Source organism: Echinops telfairi, unplaced genomic scaffold (assembly GCF_000313985.2).
Source record: "Echinops telfairi isolate 266 unplaced genomic scaffold, ASM31398v2 ScPeMD7_7457;HRSCAF=8495, whole genome shotgun sequence".
NCBI classification, from domain to species: Eukaryota; Metazoa; Chordata; class Mammalia; order Afrosoricida; family Tenrecidae; genus Echinops; species Echinops telfairi.
The window spans coordinates 16354916-16381266 of NW_022111357.1; the positions used below are offsets into that span (position 1 = coordinate 16354916).

The 26351-nt window shown below is 42.6% G+C and overlaps 1 protein-coding gene across 3 annotated transcripts; it reads left to right on the top strand.

Moving 5' to 3' along the window:
- The first annotated feature begins 36 nt into the window (after positions 1–36).
- Positions 37–25151, top strand: TAF12 (TATA-box binding protein associated factor 12). Of its 3 annotated transcripts, XM_045299274.1 has the most exons (7): positions 41–122; positions 12384–12468; positions 13366–13617; positions 14550–14627; positions 18760–18874; positions 23066–23154; positions 24677–25151. In XM_045299274.1, the coding sequence occupies exons 2-7, from the start codon at positions 12397–12399 to the stop codon at positions 24710–24712; spliced, it is 642 nt and encodes a 213-aa protein (XP_045155209.1). In that variant the 5' UTR covers positions 41–122; positions 12384–12396; the 3' UTR covers positions 24713–25151. The 3 variants fall into 3 exon arrangements, with proteins under 3 accessions (XP_004705110.1, XP_045155209.1, XP_045155210.1); XM_004705053.3 differs by lacking the exon at positions 12384–12468 and having other exon boundaries at positions 37–122; XM_045299275.1 differs by lacking the exons at positions 41–122; positions 12384–12468 and adding an exon at positions 173–191.
- Positions 25152–26351: the final 1200 nt, after the last annotated feature.

Genomic DNA, 26351 nt, shown 5'->3' on the forward strand with positions numbered 1-26351 from the left:
GTTGGAGGCGGGGAGCGGTGCCGGAAGTGCTCGGGGAGGGCCGCGCAGTCGGACCGGCTGCTGAGACGAACGTTTCACTGGGGCACTCTCCGCATATCATGGGGAGATAGACGCTGCTGCCTGTGAGTCTTGGGCCCTGGCAGTTGAGGAAGAAGAGCGGGAGGAGGGAGTCAGCACCTGGCCCGCAGTGGGTCAGTGTCTCAACAACCAGGTTGTGGAGGAGACGGGGCTGTGAGACTCTCGGGACGGGACTGAGGGACTCGGGACCGACCGAGAAGACGCGGCTGTGGGGACCCGGACAGGGCTTAGGGAAGGGGGAGAGAGAGGTGTGAAGTTTCCCCGGCCGCTGAGGGAGGCCGTCGGAGAGGGACAGGATGTGAAGACCCGCGCTCCTCAGGGGAGAGGGTCTGACTGAACGGGGCATGAGGGGAGACACGGGCTCGCGGAGCGGCAACCCCAGGGCAGCGAGGACCGGGACTCTGAAGGGACAGAGGCGGGACGGTGAAGACCCGGGTTTCCTGAGGATGCAGACGCAGGGCAGCGAAGCCTTAGGTTCCTGAGGGGCACAAGCCCGCTCCGAAGCTGGGTTTGGGGAGGAAGCGGGAGCGGGCAGTGGAGACGGGATCGGAGCTTTGAAACTCCGAGCTCCTGAGGGAACCAGACTGAGGACTCGAGTTCCTAAAAGTGGAGCTCAGCCTCCGAGGGAAAGGTAGGGTTTGGATAAGGTCTAGGGAGCCTCTTTTTCTCGTAGTCACGGAACCCGATGTGGTAAAGGAAGTATGCGGGGGAAAGCGCCCTCTTCGCGCTGCCTGCTTGCCTTTGGGCTGTCTCTCCTTGTGTCAGATACTTGATCTGGGAAGCTCACTGCCAGCATCGTCGTTTTCGGCTTTATTCTTGCGAAGCTCCGATGGGAAGTTGGAAGCAGTGTGAACTCAGTTATATACTTCATACGTGCTTTAAATACCATACCACTCAATCCTTGTTGAGCACAGCCCTCCACATCTCAAATAAAAGAATGTCCGCCAGGGAAGGACTGGAAAAGATCTTTTAAAACGCCTATTTTACATTTAAGGGGGTTTAATCGGGAGAGGGTTTAGGATTAGAGTGATCACAATTTTGTTACAATACTAGTACTCCTCTGAGCCTAGCAAATAGGAAAGGCTTGGTTACCTTTCCCTGAATAAATGCTTCGAGATCCTTTGCTCTAACTTTAAACTCAGGATGGACTATTTTGCAGATTCTAGTACTTTCTTTCCAGATTTACTATTTAGCAAATGTCACTTAACAGTATGGAAACCCTTAAGTGGAGTCTCCCCCACCAAAAAAATACTTTCAAATCTGTAAGTCATTTAGTGTGTGGCAAATAGTTGTGTCCCATACTTTAAAAAAATTGTGTGTGAAAAAATATACACAAAACATATGCCCATTCCACAGTATTTACACTGACAGTTCATTGACACGGGCTACGTATTTCACATTTCGTCATCATTCTCCCTAACTGTCCATATTATTTCACTTCTATTAATTTAAACTCTGCCTTCTTAAAAGTTCTCAATTGTTTCAGCGTTCACTTGAGCTCTATCAATAATTTTTCAAAAGAGCTCAAGGGAAACATTAACTTGGCCAAATTGTTTAAACATGGCTTTATGGGGTAGTTACAGATCAAGTCTTCTGAGCTATATCCTAACAGATTTATGGATTCCTTCAGTCCCAATGACTTGAGTAATTCTATTCTCCAGTTAAAATTTGAAGTTCTGTTTAACATTTTTCCTTCTTTTGATTAAGACCCATCTATTGGGATCCTGATAAAAATGTTTTGTAATTGTAGCCGGGCACTGTCTATTTCTTCTGAGCTCATGGGAAAAGAAGTTGTAGTTGATAGAAGCAAGTAGACATACAATCTATTTCTTTCTCTGATTTCTGTCTCTTTTTTTCCTCCAGGTGAATAGGGACTATCTTGGGTGACTTGCTAGTAAACTTTAACACCCCAGGCACTGCTCACTGAACTAGGAGGTAGGGAAAACCAAAACACCAGACCCACTGCCATTGACTTGATTCCAGAAACTGAAACTGGTGTTAAGCCAGTTGACTGGACAGTCCCATGAATCTGTGACCCTGAGCCACCGAATCAAGGAAATCTAGCCCATGACGTTTTTTATTTAAACCAGTAGACATGATGGCATTGGGTTTGATGTTGTATCAACAACTGCAGCCTTTTGGGGGGAAGGAGGATTCCTGTTTTTGTTGTAAAGTTAGAAATAACATTCAGTTTGCCATTTTGTCCTCCCCCCACCCACTGTGCATGTTTTAGATATCAGTTACAATAATCAAGTTGTATACCCATTACCCTTAGTTGATGACAATTTTCCCATCATCATAGACAAATTCAGTGTTTCCCAGTGTACTTTCTCCCTCATCCCATCCTGGAAACCACTAGTAACCCCTGGTTTTCATATCTTTACCTAGTCTTGGCATTTTATGTAAGACTAGACAGTAGTTATCCATTGTGATTGACTCAGTTTGCTCAGCACAGTGGTTCAAGGTCTGTCTCTGCTGTAGTAGGTACCAGAGCTCCTTTTCAGTAAGCCGGAGAAGTAGTCCATAGTATGTAGGTACTACTTTTTTTTTTTTTTCATTTGCTGAAGGACACTTGAGCTGTTTCTGGCTTTTATTGTGAATAGTGCTACAGTGAACATCAGCATGCATATATCTGCTTGTATGCCTACGTTTAGGTCCCTAGAGTAGAGTCCTAGGAGATAGAATGGCCGGATCATATGGTATCTGTTTCTCTCTCTCTCTCTTTTTTTTTTTAAGGAATCACCATACTGTTTTCCACAAGGGCTATACCATCTCACACTCCCACTAGCAGTTGATAGATATCTGCTATTTTCTGGGATTTTATTTTTGTTTCACCGTTGGCATTCTAGTAGGAGTGAAGTGGTTTTGATTTGCATGTACTTTGATTTTTAGTGGGTTACACGTTGAACTGGTATTGGGTTAGGCATTAGGCTGCTAACCTCAAGGTTAGCAATTTGAAACCACCAGCCCATTCTGTGGGAGAAAGATAAAGCTATCTGCTCCCATAAAGATTTACAGTGTTGGAAACCCTCAGGGGGCAGTTCTATGCTGTTCTAAAGGGCCACCATGAGTCTGAACCGCCTTGATGGCACTGAGTTTTTTGAGGATGTAACGAGTCACTGTAGCAGACTAGTTAAGCCCTGACCTATCAACCAAAGACTGGCAGTTTGAATCCATTAGCCACTTTGTGGGCGAAAGATGAAGCAACCTGTTTCCATAAAGATTTTGGTCTTGGCAGCTCCATGGGGCAGTTCCATTTTTCATATAGGCTTGCTGTGTGTCTCCACAGCAAAGGGTTTGGTCTATTGGGTTCTAGTTGTCAAAGTTTTGTGTTTATTTTGGATATTAGACTCTTCCCAGATATGTGGTTCCCAAAGATTTTTTCTAAGTCTGTGGATTGTCTTTTTATTCTTTTGATAAAGTATTTTCATGAACATAGGTATTTCATTTCCATGAAGTCCAGTGATGTATTTTGTCTTCGTGTGGTAGCTGTTTTAGATGATAATCTGTCATTAAAGAAAACTAGATCTCATAGTTTTACCCCTATTTTTTCTTCCAAGGACTTTACAGTTATTGTTATTAGGTGCCGCTGAGTCGGGTTCTGCGCATAGCGACCCTGTGTACAAGAGAACGAGAGAGACACTGCTCAGTCCTGCGCCATCCTCACAGCTGTCCGTATGTGTGACCACTGTCAGCCCCTCTTGTCAAGGGCTTCCTCCTTTTCTCTGCCCCTGTACTTTACCCAGGACTGGTCTCTCCTGACAACACGTATGTTCAAGTATGTTCAATAAAGTGAAAACCAAACTCACTGCCATCGAGTTAACGCTGACTCGTAGGACAGGGTAGGACTGCCCCTGTGAGTTTCTGAGTGGACTCATATTGGGAGTAGAAAGCCCCATCTTTAGGAGCAGCTGGTGGTTTCGAACTATTAGCCTTGCAGTTAGCAGCCTATATTATGCTACTAGGGCTCCTCTATGACCAATAGTACCTGAAAAACAAACAAACAAAAAACTTGTGATTAAATCTAATCGAGAATGTAAAGAGCTTACACAATGATTGTAAAGCACTTATACAATGAAAACTACAAAACCCTGCTACAAGAGATAGAGATAAATAAATGGGAAGAATCATTCATACGGATATTTGATATTTTGAAAATGTCTGTACTACCCAGAGTAATGTCCAACTTCTGTGCAATCCCAATAAAAATCCTGTTCTTTTCAGAAATAGAAAGTTAATTTTTAATTTTATTTAGGAAAGAAGAGCCCCCAAATAGCTGACACAGTTTTGAAGAATGAAGTAGGAGATCTCACACACCTTTATTTCAAAACTTACTCTATCGCTACAGTAATCAAAACAGCCTGGTCCTGGTTTAATGCTAGACACATAGACCAATGGAATAGAATTTGGGAGCCCAGAAATAAATTCATAACGCTTTTGGACAACTGATCTTCAACAGGGGTGCTAAATCCTTTCAAGGAGGAAGGAAGAGTCTTCAACAAAAGGTGCTGTTAAAATTGGACTTACTGGTGCCGAAAATGAAGTAGCACCCATATCTCACGTCACACACAAGGACTTAACTGTTAAAACAATATGGTTCTCATCCTGTGCTTTTCATGTACTGTATACACTTAGTGGAGATGGCTGCCATTAAGTGAGGATCGCAGATAGACCTGGAGCTGTCACTAGGCTTCTCTAGTAAGATACTCAGTTACCGCTCACCTATGAATAATCTGTTTTTGAAACCTACTCAGTCTGAAGTCATAAGAACTTTCAAGTGTTAATATAAAAAGGTTTAAAGAAGTTTGTGAGAAAACGGAATGAAAAGATAATGAAAAATTTCCACCAACTTTTTGAAGCCTCTCGTGTAATTTAATTGCCCCTGCCTTTACAAGCTAGATATTGTTAGTATAATTTTACAGGTAGGAAAATAAGTTCAGAGAGGTTCGAAGAGGTTAAATTACTTAACCGAAATCTCATGGTATTTAAATGGTAAAATCCAGGGATGTGTGCCTCAAAGTAGATTCCTCTCCATGTCTCATCAGCAAAAGATGAAGATATTTTTCCTCCCCTTTAAGACACCTCTTAATGTCAAATAGTGCAACTTAGAGGGTACATATGGAACGGGGGGGGGACTCAGTTCTTGTTTTCACCGAAGCAAACGAGAAAAATAGGACCTGTTTACAGCTTTTCCTCAAAGTACAGTAAGATATTATTTTATTTCATTTTAAAATTAGGAAGCCAAGAAAGACGAACTAACTTGTGAAGAACAAGGGCTTAAATTGAAAGCACAAGGACTTAAATTGGATTACCTTTGCAGTTGTAACATGAACTAGAGGATAAGGGAAGTTGAGCTAATATACTTTTTTCACAATGAGTTAGCATGTACTCTGTGCAAGTGCCTATATTATATGTAAGTGATATAAACTTAATGCCAAATTAAGAGGTAGAGCACGATATAATTTCAAAATACATAATAGTTTATTTGATGTTATTCCTAAGTTAATATTTATCTACATTTTGAAAATACACTCTTTCACTAATTTGTGACTCTAGCATCCACTGAGTTATTACAGTGGAATTTCAGAGTACCTTATCAGAAAATCATTGTTAGAGCAGATACCAACATGGGAAAAATTACTTTTGGAAAACCCCTAAATGTTTTGGAAACAATACATTGGCAATGTGTACATTACACAGTGTGAAGGCAGTGTGTTGGAGATGAGGGACAAGCTCTGATAGCTGTATGTGTAAGCAGGTGTAAAGTTTAAACTATTAGAGCTGAGAGAGCAAGGCCAGCGGTTCAAACTCACCAGTTTTTCCTCTGCAGACAGATGAGGCTATCTGCGCCTAGACAGACTTAGAGCCCCTCCGGTTGCTGTGAGTCTGAATTGACTTGATGCTAATGCCTTTGGCTTTCTGGTTTGTTTGTTTTTTACTAACTCCTAATTATAGATGTAGAAATTCTGGCTGTGCTCATGGCAGATCTAGGATGGTACCCAGTCTCCTGTTTTGGATCTTGCCTGTGCCACAGTGGCTCTCATCAGCTTCCTGATGACCACATGCCATTACCCTGCTCCCCCATCCCAAATCCAGTTTCTCTTCCATCTCTATAGCTGGAGCAGTGATTATAGGGTGCCACTACCATGTAGGTATGTGTGCCGGGTCAATAACAGGATGGATGAAAACATTTAGACCAGGAGAGAGCATAGATACAATATAAGCCAACACGTTTGTTGGTGTTGCTTCTGAGTGCGTCAGAAACAAACTGAATTGTCACAACCCCACTGGGTAGATTTTAACCTGTTTTCCAGTTGAGGAAACTGAGGCATAAAAATTAGGTAACTAGTGGAAAGCAGGTGTGAGAATGATGAAGTCAACATATGTACTAATGTGTTGGACACAAATGATGTTTGTATGGACTGTGATGAGTTGTTTGAGCCCCTAATAAAATGATTATTAAAAAAAAAATTAGGTAACTAACTTGCTCAAGGACATATATTTAATAAGTGGTAGAGTCAGTACTTCAGCCCAGACACCAGGATTCGTGCTTTTGACCAGTGTTCTATATAAACTACATTTCTGTCAAGTCAAAGCCACTTAACAAATTCAGCATTAGCTTAAAACTGAGTGGGAAAACCCCCATTTCTATTGTTCTCAAGTCTCAGAGACTGCAATGAATTGGTTCATTTAGTCTGGGAAGTATGAGTTCTTTAGAAAAATCCAGAAGCCAGAGAAGAAAAAGGTGGTGGAAATCCAGCCCTGTAGTCAGGTTATGTACCACAACAATAGGGCTGGTCATCTCCTGGCCCCAGTATTTTGTTAAAACAGTAAATTCTAAAACATTTTAGAAATAAGAGAATTTTAGAGACAGTCTAGTGTTCTATTTCCCTATTTTCCCTTTTTTCTTTTTTAAAGCAGTTAATGGAACATGACCAGAGAAGGCCTAGGGTCTCAAAGCTATTGGCAAGTCTCCCATGTTTCTTACCTTCTGAGAAATCAGATTTTTCAATACAGCAATAGAGTTGCAACTGTGTGAAAAGACTTCAAAATGTTTGTGGGCAATTTTCATTTTAACCCCATTTTTCCATTAACTTTTTGTAGCCCCCTCATATTTCTGCTTCAGGTACAAAGTTGTTAAAAAGGAAAGCAGTTGGGGATTGTCATATGCAACCGATAAGCCATGGTTTAAATGTGATAACAATAGAATTACCAACCATGCATCTTTGTTTGGATACAGCTATTAACTATTTTCAGCTCTCAGACATTGGGACCTGGACTTTTCTAGACTTTGTAAATCATTTAGCATGTAACTTCCATATAGTACAGTGGTTCTCAATCTTCCTAATGTCACAACCCTTTAATACAGTTCCTCATGTTGTGGTGACCCCCCAGCCATAAAATTATTTTCATTGCTACTTCATAACTCTCATTTTGCTACTGTTCTGAATAACCGCAATCCACAGCTTGAAAACCACTGATATAGTAGGGGCCCTGATAACCTAGTGGGTTAAATGATAGGCTGCTAACCTGCTAACCTTAAGGTCAGTAGTTCAAAACCGCCAACTGCTCCAAGGGAGGACAATGAAGTTTTCTATTCCCATAAAGACTTACGTTCTCAGAAACTCACAGGGACGGTTCTGTCCTATAGGTCACTATTGAGTCTGAATTGACTTGATGGCAGCGAAGCTTTGTGTTTGTTTTTGTTGAGGGGATAGGCACTATTCTTTCAAACTGACTCGTGCATAATGCTCTAGTTTTTACTCTAGTAGTGTATCTTTATTACTCTAGTATTACTACTTTATTCCTCTATTACTTTATTAGTGTATCGATATTTACTCCAGTAGTGTATCTTTATAGCTCCAGTAGTGCATCTTTATTCTGGGAAAGTGAGAGTTAGAAATTTGAGTAGCCCAAAGGCAGCCATGGTATGTTACATAATGGATTCAAGTTTACATTCAGCTCAGTTCATTTCATTGTGCTTGTTCCACCACCAGCCTTGATGCCAGATGCCAGTAAATAGGTCATTTGAGTATGGAGTTAATGACCTTTCTGATCAGGCATGTATGTTTTATTTTACTCTAGAAATTTATTTTTAAACTTACATAAAATAAAATCTACTCTCCGAAAAACAACAACCCCAAACTTCTCTCTGGTGGGTACAAATGTATGCTGTGTGTGACCAGTGTATACTGTCAGGTAACCATCACAGCAGTCAGAATAATTCCATGCCAATCCTTTGTAGTGGGTTCCTGGATGGTCCAAAGGTTAATGAGTTCCACAGTGAACTGAAAAGTAGGCTGTTCAAACCCACACCAAGGCACCTTGGGAGAAAGGCCTGACAGTCTTCTCTGATACACATGAGACCTCATGACTTGAAATTGATTCTTTTTAGGACTCATTTTATTGGGGGGATTTTATAGCTCTTATAACCATTCGTGCATCAATTGTATTAAGCACATTTGTACATATGTTGGCATAATCATTTTAAAAACATTTTCTTCTTGAGCCCTTGGTATCGGCTCCTTTTTTCTCTCCCTCCCCCACCTCCCACTCTTGTGATCCCTTGATAAATTATAAGTTATTTTCATATCTCACACTGTCCACTGTTTCCCTTCACCCACGTTTCTGACATTCGTCCCCCTCAGGGGTGAAGTTGATTCTACAGCACATGCATGTGTGTGGTCAAATCCTCCCCATCTATTCATTGGCAAACACTGATAGATTCTCCATCCCTATAGTTTTGCTTTTTCTAGTCCAATAAATGCTTTCGAGTCGCGATTCTCTCACTTTGGTAAAGTGCTTGAGATTCATCCATGTCCATGTAGCTTTCATAGTCCTTTTAATGTCTGAGTTGTATTCCATTGTGTGGATGTATCATTTGTTTATCCATTCTCCAGCTGAAGGGCATTGAATTATTTCCACTTGACAATTATAATAATTTTGTAAGAAGGGTTGTTGAAGCGTATGATGAATGTAGGTTTAACTTTATAAGAAACTGTCTAAATAAATAAGAAGAAACTGTCAAACTTTTCCAAAGCAGCTATGCCAATTTAATTTTCATTAGCAATATCTCTAGAATTCCCTGTCCTGGACATTGCATGTAAATGTAATCATACAGTAGGCAGTCTTATGCGACTGACTTTTTTCACTTAGCATAGTGTTTTCAAGGGTCTCATTTTTTAATGGGTTCCATTAAATAGTTATACCTGGATTTATTTAACTAAACCAGTGGTTTTCAACCTTCCTAATGCCGTGACTCTTTAATACAGTTTCTCATGTTGTGGTGACCCCCCAGCCATAAAATTATTTTCATTGCTACTTCATAACTAATTTTGCTATCATTATGAATTGTGCAACCCCTGTGAAAGGGTCGTTTGACCCCAAAAGGGGTCACGACCTACAGGTTGAGAACCACTGAACTAAACCATTTTTGATGGACACTTAGATTGAGATTCCTTACATGTACAAAGGAGCTTCAAAAAGTTAGTAGAAACATTCCATTATATTGTAATTCCATTTTTCCACAAGATTTTTAAGCCCTCTCATATAGTATTCTGTTTACATATAAGTTTCACTATAATAAAGATTAAGAATGGAATTATGGGATCAGAACAGTAAAATACTTTTCTGATTTGGTAGATATTGCCAAGTAGCTTTTCTTGCATGATTTTTACAAAATGAAAGTTTGTGGCAACTGTTCATTGAGCAAGTCTATTGGTGTCATTTCTCCAACAGCATGTGCTCATTTCATTTCTCTGTGTCACATTTTGGCAGTTCTCACAATGTTGCACACTTGTTCATGACACTATGCACACTTAACGTAGATTATACATATTAGGGAGCTCCAAAAAGTTTATGGAAGAAATTCATTTTCTTGTCATTCCATTTTCCCAGAAACTTTTTGAAACCCCCTCACAGAGTGTAAACATAACTTTTTATGCACTTGGAAAACAGAAATTCACTTGACTCGGTTTATTGTAATATTCTCATTATTGCTTTGGTCTGGAACCAAATCCACAAAGTCTTCGGGGGCGATGTAAAACTTTGAAGTGGGTAGTGATGGTAGCACAACATGGTGAACTTAATTAACGCCACTGAATTGTACATTTAAAAGTGGGTAAGATGACCAACTTTTTCTTACGTGCATTGTTAACCACAGCACAATTTTTTTTAAGTGCATAGTTCTTAAATGTCCAGGTGTGGAGCGCGACAGTTGCATGTTGTCAGGTATTGCTCAGTCAATTCTGACTCAAGCCCTTAAGCCTTGAGTACCAGGCAGTTGTATAATTCTACATAATCACCACCCAAATATGTCATAGAGTCTTACATCTAACCATATTAAGAAACAATCTCAGAAATTTAGGGTAGTGTCAGTCTGATTATCATCTTTGTTTTATTTGGTTCTAACAGGAAGAAGCAACTTGTGAAAATTCACAGGTATTGTTTACTTTTCCACATGGTCAAAGATTGTAATAAGTTGCAGTCTAGTTTCTTAGGGAGAAACTTTGATTTTTCTCATGCCCTAGAGAAACCACTTAGTTCATTAAAGCAACTACTAGAGCTTTTAGTTCTTTTTTTCTTAGCTTCTCATTGTGAATGATGTGGGCGGTTGCATATCAACTCATCAGTTTTGCATTCAACAACTTGAACAAGTTATTGTTACCTCTCCCAAAGGCTTACCCTGTTACCCCCCTTTTCTTTCCTCATCTCCCTCTAAGAGTACATTGTCTTCCCCTCCCCCCAGGTGAACACTCTGTGCCCTCTAGTCCATTTGAGCTATTCTCTAAGGTTAATTTCTAATTTGATTGGTAATTATCCATATTTGGTCCTGTGTGTGTAGGCTCTAAGCAATCCTGATAGTGCAGTGATTCAGCACTTAGCTGGTAACGAAAAGGCTAGTGGTTCACACCCACCAGCTGTAACCTGGGAGAAAGATAGAGCAGTCGGCTTCTGTAAAGATTACAGATTTGGAAAGCCTATGGGGCAGTTCAATAGCAAGGGCTTGTTTTGTTTTGGTATATATTATTTTTTCTCTAAATCTTATTTTCTCACTCAAACTCACTGCCATCGAGTCGATGCCAACTCATAGGGACCCTATAGGACAGAGTAGAATTTGGTTTTCGAGACTAAGTCTTTCTCCCTCAGAGCAGCTGGTGGTTTCAAACTGCTGACCTTGCAGCTAGCAGCCCGGGGCATAACCCATTATGCCATCAGGGCTCCATGGTCGTATTATAGAAATTCCAATTATACAGAAATATCTAATGCCCACCACTCCCCCCTCAAAACAAAAGGTCTCGACTTACTTTGAGCGATCTTCAATACCATTCTCAAAGTCCCATGAAAATGCTGTTTGAGAATTATAGTATTTTTCTATGTGAGGCTAGAGTGACAGTGTTGTACAATGGGATTCAGTTTGACAATCTTTAATAAGGCATTTTCATAGAACTCACATAAGAAAAAGATTGCTGATCATGGTGGCAATTGTACATTCTACTTGACATGACTGAAATATGGAATGATATATGTATTAAATCCTAATTAATTTTTAAAAATTAGAGCAAATTAAAATGGATAACAACGAAAAGTAAAAGTTTCTATATCATTACAATAATTATTACCATGCTAGTCTTTTTCTAGCATTTTCTCCCATTCCTGTTGGTAATATTTGTGGGTTCAGGAGAAGGAAGTATGTATGGACCACATGTGGTTTAAAAAAATAAAATAAAATAAAATAAATCAGTGAGTGCTCTGAGTACTGTGTGGTCCCCCTCCCAGCTGGCACTTAGCCAACCAACCTCGTGTGTTTTGGCCATTTACCCAGCACATGATTGGCTGTTCTTTTATTATTATTATTGTTATTTATGGTTCGCTGTTCTTATTGCAAATAAGAGAATAAGCAAAGAGAAGCTAAGACAAAGTGTAGGGGAGAAACTTCTCCACTGGGGCAAGACCGAAACACAGAGTTATATTCAGGTTGCTAAGCTTTACCAAGGTCTGAAAGCCGTTGACATGATTCCTGCAGGTTCAGAGTTTTGCCCAATAAAGTGTTAAGTTCGCTCCAGCTTATCTCTAACAGTAAAGCACTCAAGTGATAGGAAGTCAGTCTCTATGTATACAACTGTCATTATTGAACTTTAAAAGCTCTGTGTGAAAGAGAGAGATGGTTCTCTTGGCCCCCACTGGTTATAAGGAGATGCCACATCTAGTTTGCCTGGGTCCTGACTGGTGACAGTGTGCCCGGTCCGGCAATGGAAAAGGTTCTGTAACAAGGGTGGTGCTTGATGCCAGCTGTTCATTTGCAGGTAGCTTTTGAAAATGGCTGCCTCTCATTTCTCCGGGCTCACAGCCGTCGCCGATGTAATTAAAGATCTAGACACACAGATAGCTGTAAGTAAGCGCCGAGAGGCTGCGTGGCCAGGGCTTGGTGAGTGTGCTTCTGAGCCTTTTGATGCCAAAGCTGATGCCAGGAACCAACTTTATACTAGAAGATTTACGAGTCCCAGCTGCTTCAGGCTGGACACTGCTCACACTTAACACTCAGAGAAAAATTGCTTTTGATGGTGAAGAGTCTTTTTAACAGTTGTTAAAATTGCCTGACATAGGACTTGAGCATGTTTTGAAATGCCAGACTGAACTAATCTCTTTTCTCAAGTTGTGTGACTGAGTTCTAAGTCTGCGGATATGCCACAGTTTATTTGGATTTAACATTTGATGTTCAAAAAGTATGCATGGAGTGCTTAACCAAGTCTCCCGTTTTTATGACGCGCTCAAAAATGTTTGGCCCCGTCTAGTTTAGTTTTGTACACAGAGGCCTGTTTTCATTTCCTTTCTGCCTTGCTTCAATTAGAAGATGATTGAATTTAGCTTTTGGAGAAGACATGTTCTAGGTATCAGGTGAGAGCAATGAACAACCTTCATGCTGTTTGTAATGCACAGATACCAAATGGTCACCATCCCAGGTACACCGAAGACCCCAAAAACTGCATGTCATTTTTCTTTCAAGACTTATAGTTTATTACAGGTCGTTTTAGAGCTAGGAGCCCTGGTGGTGTAGTAGCTGTGCTTTGAGCTTCTAACTGCAAGATCAGCACTTCAAAACTACCAGCCAGCTCTGTGGGGGAACGAAGAGACTTTCTACTCCCATGAAGAATTACAGTCTCAGAAACCCACTGGGACAGTTCTACCCTGCCCTATGGGGTCTCTATGAGTCAGATTGACTCAATGGCAATGAGTTTGGTTTTTGTTTTTTTTTCTGGAACTAATTCTCATGTTTTCTTTCTGCAGTTGATTGGCCTTGGTCCTAACAGCTCTAAAAAGAAGCAGGATCTTGATAAGCTCTATGAGCTGAAGTCCAAAGCTCGACAGATTATGAACCAGTTTGGCCCCTCAGCCCTAATCAACCTCTCCAATTTCTCGTCCATCAAACCGGAACCAGCCAGCACCCCTCCGCAAGGCTCCATGGCCAATAGCACAACGGTGGTAAAGATACCAGGCACTCCTGGTGCTGGAGGGCGGCTCAGCCCTGAAAACAATCAGGTATCATCCTCTTATCGTTTGCTCACTGAAGGCTCCTCCTCTGTGTTAATTTGGACCAGAAATGGTATGAGAAGTGTAGATGTCTGTCCCAGGCGCTTCTTCCTCTCCGCTGGAAAAAAATGTCTTTCAGTGCATGGCTACAGACAAGTTCTCTCAGTAATACACTTGTGCGAAGATCATCTCGCTCAAAGAGCTGACCTTTCTCTCTGTCTTTTATGTAAGATTGAAACTAATGTAATGAATCATAACTGAGGATGTCTTACGAATATATTCCAGAGAGCCAGGTCTAATCAAAACAATGGCTCCCAAAGGGATCTGCTGGGCCTGTTCAATTTCAAGGCCGAGAGGAGGGGCTAGGGAAGGCAACCAATAGGAGCTGCCCTGAGCTGAGCAGGTAGGAAGAAGGGAGGAAGAACATATCCAAAGACAGGAGGGATGTGGTGCAATTTATGAAGGCCGGAGAATTGTAAATCCTTTAATATGGGGAGAAGGTGAGACACACGAGAAAAAGAAATGGTGCTGAAATAAACCCCCTGACAGTGGGACACTGACCTCTGTTCCAGATGTGTTTCTGCATTTGCTACTTCTGTCTTGAGGACGTAATCATAACAATAACACAAGGTAGGGCAAATGGAGAACTCTTTGGAAAGTAGAAAATAAACTCCACAGCTTGACAACCTTTCTTTTTTATGGGGGTATGATGTGTTGTTTTGTAAGGAGCTCTGGTGACATAGTGCGGTACTCAGGTTGTGCTAAACCCACCAGCAAGTCTGCGGGAAAGAGGCGGCTTCTTGTAAAGGATTATAGCCTTAGAAACCTACAGAGGCAGTTCTACTTTATACGGTTGCCATGAGTTTGGAATTGACTCAACAGTGAGTTTGGGATTTGGTGGTGTTTCGTTTCCTTAAAAATCTTCTCCTGGTTAACTTTAGGTATTGACGAAGAAGAAATTGCAAGATTTAGTAAGAGAAGTGGACCCTAATGAGCAGTTGGATGAAGATGTAGAGGAGGTAAGGTGGGGTTGGGTACTTCAAAGCGTTGTCCCTGAAAGCTGGTAGACATCACACAGCTGTTAAAGCACAGACTTCATTGGCAGAAAAATCAGTTTGAATTGACTCTGCCAGTTGTCAGCTTCGCGGCTGTAGACAAGTTCACTTAAGCTTTCTGGCCTCAGCTTCTTCCTATGTTGGTAGAGTGTGATAATATTCACAATAGAGTTACTGTGATTATCTCATGGAATAATTTATCCATAGTAGCTGCTATTACTTTTGCCTGTCAAAAAAGACACATGTGCTATTTATAAGTAATCACTTTTTTTTAAATAAAAAAAAATTTTTTTTTTGGTAATCACTTTCAAAAGCCTTATCTATATCTGCAGTGTACTGTATGTTTTCACAGTGGATAAATGGATAAACAAATGAAGTATTTAATTATTATTAACAATTATTTAATATTAAATTAATTTAATATTATTAGAAACTAAATGCAGTATTCTGCCATAAAAGGAATGAAGTACTGATATATTACATGAATGACCTTTGAGAACATTACATTAAGCTATACCAGCTTAACAGTTTTCTTATGTCTTATATTTATTTTGATCATATACATGCATATATGTATATATATATACACATATATATGTATATATATAATTTGACATTTTATTCTTTTCTCTGCATTGCCCAGGTTTCCATTTTTGGTTTGTTCATGATCTTGGCTATCCATTCTGAAAGGATGAGCTACTGCAAAGCTGATTAGAAGCAGGACGTTCTGAGGGCTTTGCTAGTAGTGCACTGCTGTTGTTGTTAGTGCTGTTGGGTTGGCGCCATCAAGTCAGTTTCTCATCCTAGACACTATGAAACCGCCTATGCCTGTGCCATCTTTCTAGTCATTGCTGTTTGTGCTGACTATTGCAACCACTGTGTCGGTTTATCTTGTTGGGGGGCTTCCTCTTTTTTTATTTCACTCCTTTACTCTTATTGTTTTGAGTTTTGTTCCACATTTCCCACCACCACTCTACCCAATAGGTTACATGTTGGGCTGCTAACAGCAAGGTCAGCAGTTCAAAAGCACCAGCCATTCCCCAGGAGAAAGAGTTTCAGTCTCTGAAACCCATAGGAGTTCTACTGTTCTATAGGTTCTATAGCAGTGGTTCTCAACCTGTGGGTCATGACCCCTTTCACAGGGGTCGCCTAAGACCATCAGAAAACACATTATTTCTGATGGTATTAGGAACCGAGACACCCACCGCTCCTCCATCTGTCTCCAGGTGGGTCCGCCCGCATACAGATACGCCTACATACAAATAACCGGTGTGAAGACTGTTACCCATGCTGCAGCATGGTTCAAAAATATTTTACAATATAAATTAAATATTTTTGTGATTAATCACTGTGCTTTAATTATGTTCAATTTGTAACAATGAAAATACATCCTGCATATCAGATATTTACATTATGACTCATAACAGTAGCAAAATGACAGTTATGAAGTAGCAACGAGAATAATTTTATGGTTGGGGCGGTCACCACAACGTGAGGAACTGTGTTAAAGGGTCACGGCATTAGGACGGTTGAGAACCATTGTTCTATAGGGTTGCTCTGAGTCCAAATTGATTCAGTGGCAGAGTTTTTTTAGGTTGTTTTTTTTTTTAAATCATTTTATTGGGGGCTCGTACAACTCTTGTCACAATCCATACATCAGTTGAATCAGCCATGTTTGTACATATGTTGCCTTCATTCTTTTTTCAGTTGTTTTTTTTTGCACCCAGTACTTTCTCATGTGATCCTTTCCAGAGCAGTTATTAGTGGTGGCTGGGCACCATCTAGTTCTTCTGGTCTCAGGGTTGTGGAGACTGTGGTCCATTAACCCGTTATGGTTCATTAATTGTTTTCATGTGTCTCTCAATTTACACACTCTTTTCCCCTGGACAGGGAGAGCTCTCCAGCAAAATTTTAGTTGCATGTGATAGTAATGAAATTGTGTGATAAGTTGGGGTGGGGCAGAAGTATGGATCCCTTCCAAATGATTGGCCAGGTAGCTATCTTCCAAATTTCTTGGCATAGATGAATGTTTCATTTAATTTTTGAAATACCTCTGTTGATATTCTGTTAATTTGTAGAGCCTTATTTATTGTCAATGACTTTGGTGCAGTATGGACTTCTTTCATTACCATCAATTCCTGATCACATGCTACCTCCTTGAATTGTTGAACACTGACCAGTTCTTTTTGGTGCAGTGGTTCTTTGTATTCCTTCTTCTTCTTCTTCGTGTCATTCAGTGTTTTGCATAGAGAATCTTTCAATATTGCACACGGAGGGTTGATTTTTTGCTACAGTTTTTTTTAGCTTGAGAAATGCCAGAGACGCTTTCCCTCTCATTTCTAATTTCAGGTCTTTGCACATTTCCTTAATATTTTACTTTGTCTTCTTGAGCTTCCTTTTGAAATATTTTACTTAGGTTACTTGTACTTTTAGTTTATCTCTTTTATCTCATCATCTCTCCGTTTTGCTTTTGTTAACTCTACATTCAAGAACAAGTTTCAGAGAATCTTCAGACATCCGTTTTGGCCTTTTGGTGTATGATGGTCTTTGTCATTCCCACAGCTCATCTCATCGTTGTTCATTAGTGTGTAGTAGATCAAATCTATTCTTGAATGGTTTCTAAATTCAAGGGGGATATACTCGGTGAGAGACCCTCAGAGGTATAGTGGGCTATATTTGAATCTACCAGCTGCTCTGTGGAAGAAAGATAAGACTTCTGCTCCTGTACAGATTTACAGCCTCTAGAAGCAGTTCTGTTCTGCCCTTTTGGGTACCTGGCTGTTGAATTGGAGTGGCTAAATGGCAGTGGATTTGATTGTATACTTAACGGTTACTTTGGCCCCCCCACCCCCACCCCCCGGACTTATTTTTTAAGGCTTGACTCGGCATATGAGCAATTAACAGACTGTTTCACAGTCAACTCCACCTTGTTCTGACTGATGACATTGACCTTCTGCATCAGCTCTTTTCTAGAGATAATAGTTAATCCGCTTCCTGTATATTCCATGCATCAAGATACACATTATAGTCACTGCTTATGCTGCTGGAAAAAAGGTATTTACAATGACCAAGATTTTAGTATTGCTTAATTCTTTACAGCTGCTGTTCCTCTTCCTTTCAGCTCAGTCACTCAGTGTAGCTTGAGTGCATGGTTAGTCAAGCTCAGACTACAGACCTTAGTACACAACTTGAATTGTAAATTTGAATAGTAGTTGAATTAACTGGTCTCCATTAGAGGCTAATGGATATTATCCTCTCACTGATAGCATTGTACTTCAGAATAGATATTGAAACATCCCACTGCTTCCTAGTTACATGGCCAGGAGCAAGTTAGTCTTCCTGAGTCTTGGCATCTTCCTCTATAGAATGATGATAAAATCCATGCCCTGTTTTCTTCACAGGACCATGGTACAGACTAAATGAGTTTGTGGAAATTAAAGTGTTTTAAGGAGGAAAAAAAATAATTAAGGAAATCTGAGAGAAGTATGAACTTTATTTAATAACAATGCATCACAATTATTTTACTAATTGTGGAAAATGTACCAGAATAACTTAAGATGTTACTTTTAAAGGAAATTGTGCGTAGGGTTTATGGGAACTCTCCTTTTGCTACTTTTCTATAAATCTAAGACTAGGGGGGAAAATAAGAAAAAGATTCCAGAACAACAACAAAGATAAATCAAGGAGTGATCATTTCTTTAAAAAAAAAATCATAAAGTGCTTTAAGAGACTGAAGAATTTAGGCACCAAAACAAGTGAGACTGTGGGGAATTGAATGCCTCACTTTGGTTTCCCCATCGATTCAGAAGACGGTGGGGGGGAGTCAGCAGGGATTGGGCTAGCTGACCACTGGCAGGTAGAACTGGAAGGACACCATCAGAAACTTATTAGCTGCACTGATTCTGGGTAAAGAATGAATGTATTTCTGTTGGCTTCCTCATTCCTCCTCCCCACCTTAGTCCACAAGTTTTCCTGGCAGCCTAATAAATTCCAAGTCTTACCTAACTCTGCGATTCAGGTAGATAACAGTTGCCCCAGCAACAGGAACCTACCCTGCTGGTGTCATGGTTACTCTCCACCACATTGCCTTCCCCAGATGCTGCTGCAGATTGCTGACGATTTTATTGAGAGTGTGGTGACAGCAGCCTGCCAGCTTGCCAGGCATCGCAAGTCCAGCACCCTGGAGGTGAAAGATGTCCAGCTGCATCTAGGTATGTGGTTTTGTTTCTCCCCGAAATACTCACACAGATGCTCTGTGAGCTGAGAGGCTGGGCTTGAGACCAGGTCCCTCCGGCTTCTGGCTGTATTCCCTTCTCCTTCCTACCTCATTTCTCTTCGAGTCTGCCCCCTCGTTGGTGAGGTGAGAATCCCAGTAGCATCCTCACTGGGTAAGTGGGTGGTCACAGGTGATGATGCAGTGTGACTGGCACAGGGAGTGTCAGCATGTAGGAAGAGCTCAACGCCATAGCAACAGTTATGGTTCCACCATTCCAATCAAGCTCTTCGTCATTGTTCCCTGCCAGTTTTTCTAGCCTATTGATTTTTTGGTGTGTTTTTTTTTCCTAAAAGAAATCATAATCATACTTACAATTTAATATTTGGCTTTACTTACTTAACAGCCGCTCAATTTGAGCTTGAGGTTTCTGGGAGATGCTTGTCTAGCATTGAAAACTATAGTCACTGGAAATAATTGCGCTCCCCTCTGCATCGGTTGAGGAGCCCTGGTGGCATAGTGGTTACTCACTGGGCCGTGATCCACAAGAGTGTGAAACCACCATGGGAAATAGACAGACTTCCTGCTCCCATAAAGAGTTCTTGTTCTATAAGGTCGCTGTGAGTTGGCATCCACTTGATGGCAGTGAGTTTTTTTTCTGCATTGGTTATGACTAAAGAGCACCATCTATAGTGCCCTGAGGGGCCCAGAGGAAATATGAAGGGGCTCAGTGGAGACCTGCCTTGACTGATTACTGATAGGCTTCTCTCTGCATGGGGAGAGGCTTGTAGTCTTGGGTGGAGTCTCTTGGTACCGACGGAGGACAAGCACTCTTCTTATGTGCTACTGTGCAACTAAGGGCTCTAAACACTGGCTTCCAGTGGGAACGGCCATTTATTTTGTTCATGAATCTGAGCGTTGCCTGGTGGTAGCTGGGTGGCAGGCGGTCTTCTTTAGAATGACATCTTCACTTTTGTCTGATGCCCATGCTGGCAGCCCCCAAACATCTGGGGGCTCTGCTGGCACCTCTCTGCTCTCGTTGTATGGCAGCCCAAGGGTAGGTGGATTTTCTTTTAATTATTTTATTGGGGCTTGTACAGTGCTTTATCACAATCCATACATCCATCCATTGTGTCAAACACATTTGTATATATGTTGCCATCATCATTTTCAAAACATTTTCATTCTACTTCAGCCATTAGTATCAGTTCATTTTTTTCCCTCCCACCCTCCCTCCCTCATCAACCCTTGATAATTTATAAAAAATTTTTTTCATGCCTTACACTGACCAGTGTCTCTCATTACCCACTTTTCTGTTGTTCATCCACCTGGGAGGGGGTTATATGTCTTCCATTGTGATCGGTTCCCCCTTTCTCCCCCCACTTTCCCCTTACCTTCTGGTATAACTACTCTCATTATTGGCCCTGTGGAGATTATCTATCCTGGATTCCTTATTTTTCCAGCTCTTATCTGTACCCAAGAACATGCTCTGGTCTAGCCAGATTTGTAAGGTAGAACTGGGGTCATGATAGTGGGGGGAAGGAAGCATTAAAGAACTAGAGGAAAGTTGTATGTTTCATTGGTGCTATACTGCACCCTGACTGGCTCATCTCTTCCTTGTGACCCTTCTGTAAGGGATGTCCAATTGTCTACAGATGAGCTTTGGTCTCCACTCTGGGGTAGCTGGATTTTCTCCATAAGAATGGAAGACTTCAAGAAAGAGAGTTCCCAGGAGGACCTGGGCCAACTGTGGGGAATTTTCTAACCCAGCATCTGAAGTCACACGGGGTCGAGTCTGCTGAATTCTGTTCACAAAGGGAGGAAACAGACTCCACCATCAGTGGGAGGAGTTTGAAAGAGATTGCAGTTTTAAAATTGCCACAACAAATGGTATTACTTGGACAATTTAGCTTTCTTATCTTATTAGTTCCCTATGTCATTGAATATAAAGCCTGAATGCCAGTTTACTCATGAAGGTAAAGAAATAATTACCACAGAGATAGAATACTCCAAAGTCAGCATGCTCATAAGTTTCTGTAGCAGGCCTGGTGGAAGCACATAGTCAGAGAGTGCTTGGCGATCCTGGGGTCAGGGGACCTGGCGCATGGGGAAGGAGCACTTGGGTGGTGCCATCAGTGAAGCCCTCAGCCACTAACCAGAAGGGTGGCTGTTGGAACGCCCCCAAGGCCCCTCTGGAGCAGTTTGCGGCCTGCTGGCCGAGAGGCCGGAGTCTTCTGACCTGCACTCCTAGGGTCAGCAAGAGTCAGAATCAAGTCCCCAGTGTCAGCATCAGACCACACCCTTCAACTAGCATGAGCTTGCCGACGGGCTGAGAACTGTGTGCCTCTCTCCTGGACAGGACTGGCATGGGCATGTCAATGTTTGCACCTGACCTATTTTCTACATATGCATAATGCAGAATATTATTCCCTTAGTAATATCCCCTTCCTGTGTACAGTCTCTCTCTCTTTCTTTTTTTTTTTGGCAAAAATTAAATAAGACAATGTAAGAGAGTAAATCAAAAAGTATTGTTACCAAAAAACAAGCTATTGCTACAAAACCATATAGAAACCTTTATGAAACAAAAATATAAAAATGTGAAGTGGTTGTTTTTCAACACCCCTTCCTTCTAGGGCGATCCACGCCTGAAAATGGGGTTTCTTGCTCCGACCCTTCTACACTCTGAGTTACACCACATCTACACTGCGGTCTTGGCCTCCATCAGGGACTCAAATCGTGTTCCTTTGAAATGTCCTTGGCCTTTGGGGAACAAAAAGTCTGAAGGGGCAAGATCAGGGCTGTAGAGTGAGTGGGGCCAGGTTTCCCAGAGAAGTTCTCCCAGGACAGCCCATGCTAGCCTCAAAGAAGGAGCAGCTGCATTGTTGGAAAAAACATCCTTAACACAACTTCCCTGGCCTTTTGCTCACCAGAGTAGTTTTCCATTTTCTTAAAACTTCTTCCTAATAAAAGCCCTTATGATCACCCCTTTCCTTTTGAGGAAAGCTACCAAAATTGCCCCTTGAGAGTCCCCAAAATCAGTCACCATGCCCTTCTGATCTGACCTGTCTGCCTTGAATGGGACTGGCCTCGCAGATCCCCGTGGAAGCACTGTTTTGACTGCACTCTTTTTTTGAAGGCCCCCTAAGGAGACAACAAGGATGATGAGTGTTACTGAGCGAGCTCGTCCCGCCATGCTCTGATCACAGCTCCCCTGAACCTGCTTCGTTTGGCATCAGCCTGTGCATGTCAACTGACACTGGTGGCAGTGCTTTCCAAGTGACCCTCCCGCATCCAGAGGGTGCTTGCCACACTGCTGCTTTGTGCCAGGCATTGGCTGTGTGAAGCATTTTCTCCACGTAGTGATTGTGTTGCTATTTTCTTGATAGGTCAAATATGACCAACTATAGTAAATTGTATATACACATACATATATGAATATCCTATATGTATGCTCTTGGAGTGAAGGGTCAATTAGTCTTCATGTAAATCTTTGTGAATAATGTGATGACTTACTTCTTAAAACACCTGTATATACGTGTAAATTTTCATGTTGGCTTTGCAAAATCCCCACCCTTCTCCACCTTGTACTGACAGTCTTAGGATTCAGTCGCACAAGGTGGCCTACATTCAGTCACATATATAGGTGGCCACACCTACATGTACCGCCTTCACAGGGGCTCCCAAAACTGTTGGATGCCCTTGTAGATCCCAGGCCCAGACTACACACTTTACCTGTACTGTGGCATTGGACTCTCTCAGCCACCCAGTGAGGGGGCTGCTGCCATGATTACCGATTACCGTATGAAAGATGAAGGCAGGCACTGTGAGCGAAGGTCAGAAGGTCACACAGCTCCACAGTTGAGCAGCAAAATGGGAACTGAGCTCTTGGCTCCAGAGTGCTAGGGCCCCTTTCTCTTCCTTCACCCCTGTGAGGTGAGGGCTTCCTTTGAGCCCAGGCATAGGACAGTTAAAGAAACCATGACTTTTGTTTTCTGCGGAATAGACGACCCCCTGAAAACCTCAAGATTCAGCACTCACAGCTTTGACTCATTTACCACTTTTTCCTTTGCAAGAGCTCAAATTAGTTCCAGCCTGGGCTCTTGGAGGGACTGGAGCATTAGTACTGGGACAGTCGACTTGCCCTTGCACATGCAGTGATGCTGCTTCTGTGCTGGCCCCTTCCTTGTAGAGCGCCAGTGGAACATGTGGATCCCAGGATTTGGCTCTGAAGAAATCCGACCCTACAAGAAAGCTTGCACCACAGAAGCTCACAAACAGGTGAGGAACGCCAGGGCGCCCCCCTCCCCCCACCCGCACCACCCCTCCTTTCTCTCAGCAAGCTGCACTCTCCAGATGAAAGGCAGAGAAAGCAAGAGATAAGCCTGCAGAGGCTCATGGGAAATTAACCCTGTATTCCCTTGGTGCTGTGCTTTTGTCACCCAGGGCCTGTGTTCCTCTCAGAGCACCAAAGCTGTTGGTTCCAGCTTCTAATGTGGATGGCGTACTCACCCCTCCACCCCTCCTCAGTGAAGTTGCTTTCACTGGTGCTGATTTGAACCGCTGGGAAGGCCCACGAACAGTGGGCAAGTTAAGGAAAGCATAAGTAGGCACTCTCCTTGGGCTGGTAACTAGCACTCGGACTGCCCTGCCAGGCCTTCTGGTCTCTATCTGCGTGACCGAATCCCTTTTCTGCTCTGCTTTTCTTTTTTATTGGAGTAAACAACACCTTTGCCATTTTAAGGGTGCGGATGAGTGTCTCTGCCCCTGTTAACAAGGTCTTAGAGGTTCATGTGTGAGCGTAACACTCCTGCAATGGATCAAGTCATCCCTGCCCTTGGTCAGCCCTACTGCAGGGTTGGCCTCCCACAGACATGGCTGGTTTCTAAAGTGGCTATTCGGATTTGAAAAGTAAGCCTTTTCCATATCCTGCTATTTCTAGAGGAGGCCTAGTGATACAGTGGTTAAGCACTTGACAGCTAATTCACAGGTCAGGGGTTTGAATCCACCAGCCAGTCTGCTTCCATAAAGAGGCCTTGGACCCATATGGGGCAGCTCTATTCCACCCTAGGGGGCTACTGAGTTGGAACGGACCTGACGGCTGGGGTAGGTGTACAGTGTGCACAGAGGATGCCCTCCCAGAAACCATCAACAGCCGAATCCAATGATGCTCTTCAGCACACGGTCCCTCCAACACTGGGTTGCCTTTTTGGTTCTGCTCCCCAATTTAACCACTTTTTCACTGTGTTTATTTAATCATAAAAACCTCTCAGTCAAAAAGAGAGAACAAATCAAATCAGTGGATGACTGGTTACACACTAAACTGAAACCTATGATTGGAACGTTCCCTGATGTGTTTGTGGTGGAAGTCCTTAGTCTTCTACTTCCCTTCACTGCAGGTCAGGAGTGAGAAGATTGGCTCGCTCTGTGTGGCAGCAGTTCCCAAGTAGAGCCCCTTCCCAATTTTCTCCCTTTTTGGAGAAAGGAGAAACGGGGATGGGGGGAGTCTAGACCACACATGTTTCGATGGACTCTCTGAGGTCTGAGAGGCAAGGCTGTCACCCTCCTGCTAGCCTAGCCTCTTGGCCAGTGAAATGGGTCACTGCATGCCTTTGGAGCCCTGCAGACAAATGGTTCTCAGGTTCAAAGGCGTCTGCTGAGCTGCCTGTGATTACAGGGCCCAGGAGCATCGCAGCCTGAAGTGCAGACCCTGTTGCCTGCCCTCCACCTCCACGTGCCAGTGTCTGGACTTCAGGCTCCTGCCTCTAACTCACGTCACTGACTTATTTTTCTCTCTTTTCAGAGAATGGCACTGATCCGGAAAACAACTAAGAAATAACCACGGAAGGGTCAGGGACTGGACAACAATGATTTGGAGATACTTGAGCTGAGGCCTCAGCCATCCCATCCATGGAATTTTTTTTTAAATGCTTTACAGAGAAGCATATATTTTTTATTAACAGTGCAGCAATATCTATAATGACTGAGAGGATCTGCCAAAAGAATAAAGTCTCCTACCCCACCTTTCAGTCCCTCTTCCCTGCCGTCTCAAAGAGGAGCAGCGTATCTTCCAGAGAAGATTTTATTTGTGGTCTGTTATAGAAGTGAGTGAATGTGGGACACAGCGTTACAGTCTTGTTGGGGAGACAGTATTAGCAGGACATGTAGAGGTTTTTGTTTCCTTCTCCCCAGGCCTCTCCCTGTACTTTGTAATGTCAGTGTTTATATGAATATGACTTTCATTTGCTTTTACAGAATAAAGAAGTTATTAATCGAAAGACACAGGATGCGTGGCTTACGCCTTTGGGATGCCCATGCTAGGAAAGCGAACAGGGCTGGGAGGAGCTCTCTCTGGTCAGCAGATGGCAGCACCATTACTCATTTCTGGGCTTGAGAAAACCCAGAGAGTTTCCATTATGTCACTCTCTGGGAGACCACTGATAGGAGTTTCTTGGCCATAAGAAGTGGGCTGAAGACGCATTCTGTTTCTACACGTGTTACCTGCCGCAGAGCCTTTTCGACATACTCTTCCTGGAACTCCTGTAGCAGTGGTGGTCCTTCTCAGCAGTCTCCCAGGGCCTGTCTGTGCAGGTGCTTGTCTTTCAGTAATTATGGGTATCCTCAACCCCTGGGTTCTTAACTTTTCACCCCTACCCCTGTGCATTATGCAGGTTCCACGGACCTCAGGGGGGGTGGCTCCTCTGCCCAGGGGTCAGCAGCTTAGGCCCATCCACCTTGCCTTGCTTCGGTCGTTTACCTCCTGAGGTGAGACCCTCTCTCCCCTCCCCTCCCACTCACGGTTTGGCCCCGTGACCCCTCCACAACCTCATTGCTCTTGGGGGAGCAGTTAAAGACACACTGCTATGACTTGCACTGGTGGAGGCTTCAACATAGAGATCCCCAAGGAGGCAGCCAGCTTCTCCCCTGCTCCACATCACCTGCTCACTCTAGAGCACTCCATGGGGAAGAGGATGTGGAAGGCTTTCACTTTTTCCAGAACCTACGGATGCCACAAGCTCATGCTCTTGAAGGATGTTGTTAGCGATATGGAACAAGAGGCTCGCTTCTGCATGGCACTGACTTGGCAGCCATCAAGGAAACCGGAATCAGTTTTGAATCCCCTGTGGTAGGCAGAAGACCCTGGAATTGGGCTGGTTTAATGGAAAGAACTGGGGTGGAGTCTAAAGACCTTAATTTGTGATGGGTATGTGGTTCGTCTGAGTCTCGCTGTCCTGTTTGTATACAGGTGGTTGCTCATTAGGCATCACCTGCTCCTGTGTCAGGCAGTGTGTGATGATGATGAGTGCAAGATACGGCTGTGATCGTGTCGCAGCTGCCACTGTGACCAGGATACCAAGACGTGCACAAGGCAAGTGAGGATGAGGAGTTCCATTTAAGCTGAGATTTGAGTGGCCTAATTAGAGGCCTAGGGATCTTTTCTTTCTTTCAAACTCTTTTTTTTTTTTCTTCTTTCAAAC

Bases quoted from the DNA above. Each gene is read 5' to 3' on its own strand.
- TAF12 (XM_045299274.1), top strand. From the start codon at position 12,397: ATGGCTGCCTCTCATTTCTCCGGGCTCACAGCCGTCGCCGATGTAATT. The intron at 13,618-14,549 runs GTATCATCCTCT...GGTTAACTTTAG, and splicing joins TCAGCCCTGAAAACAATCAG to GTATTGACGAAGAAGAAATT. The intron at 23,155-24,676 runs GTGAGGAACGCC...CTCTCTTTTCAG, and splicing joins CCACAGAAGCTCACAAACAG to AGAATGGCACTGATCCGGAA.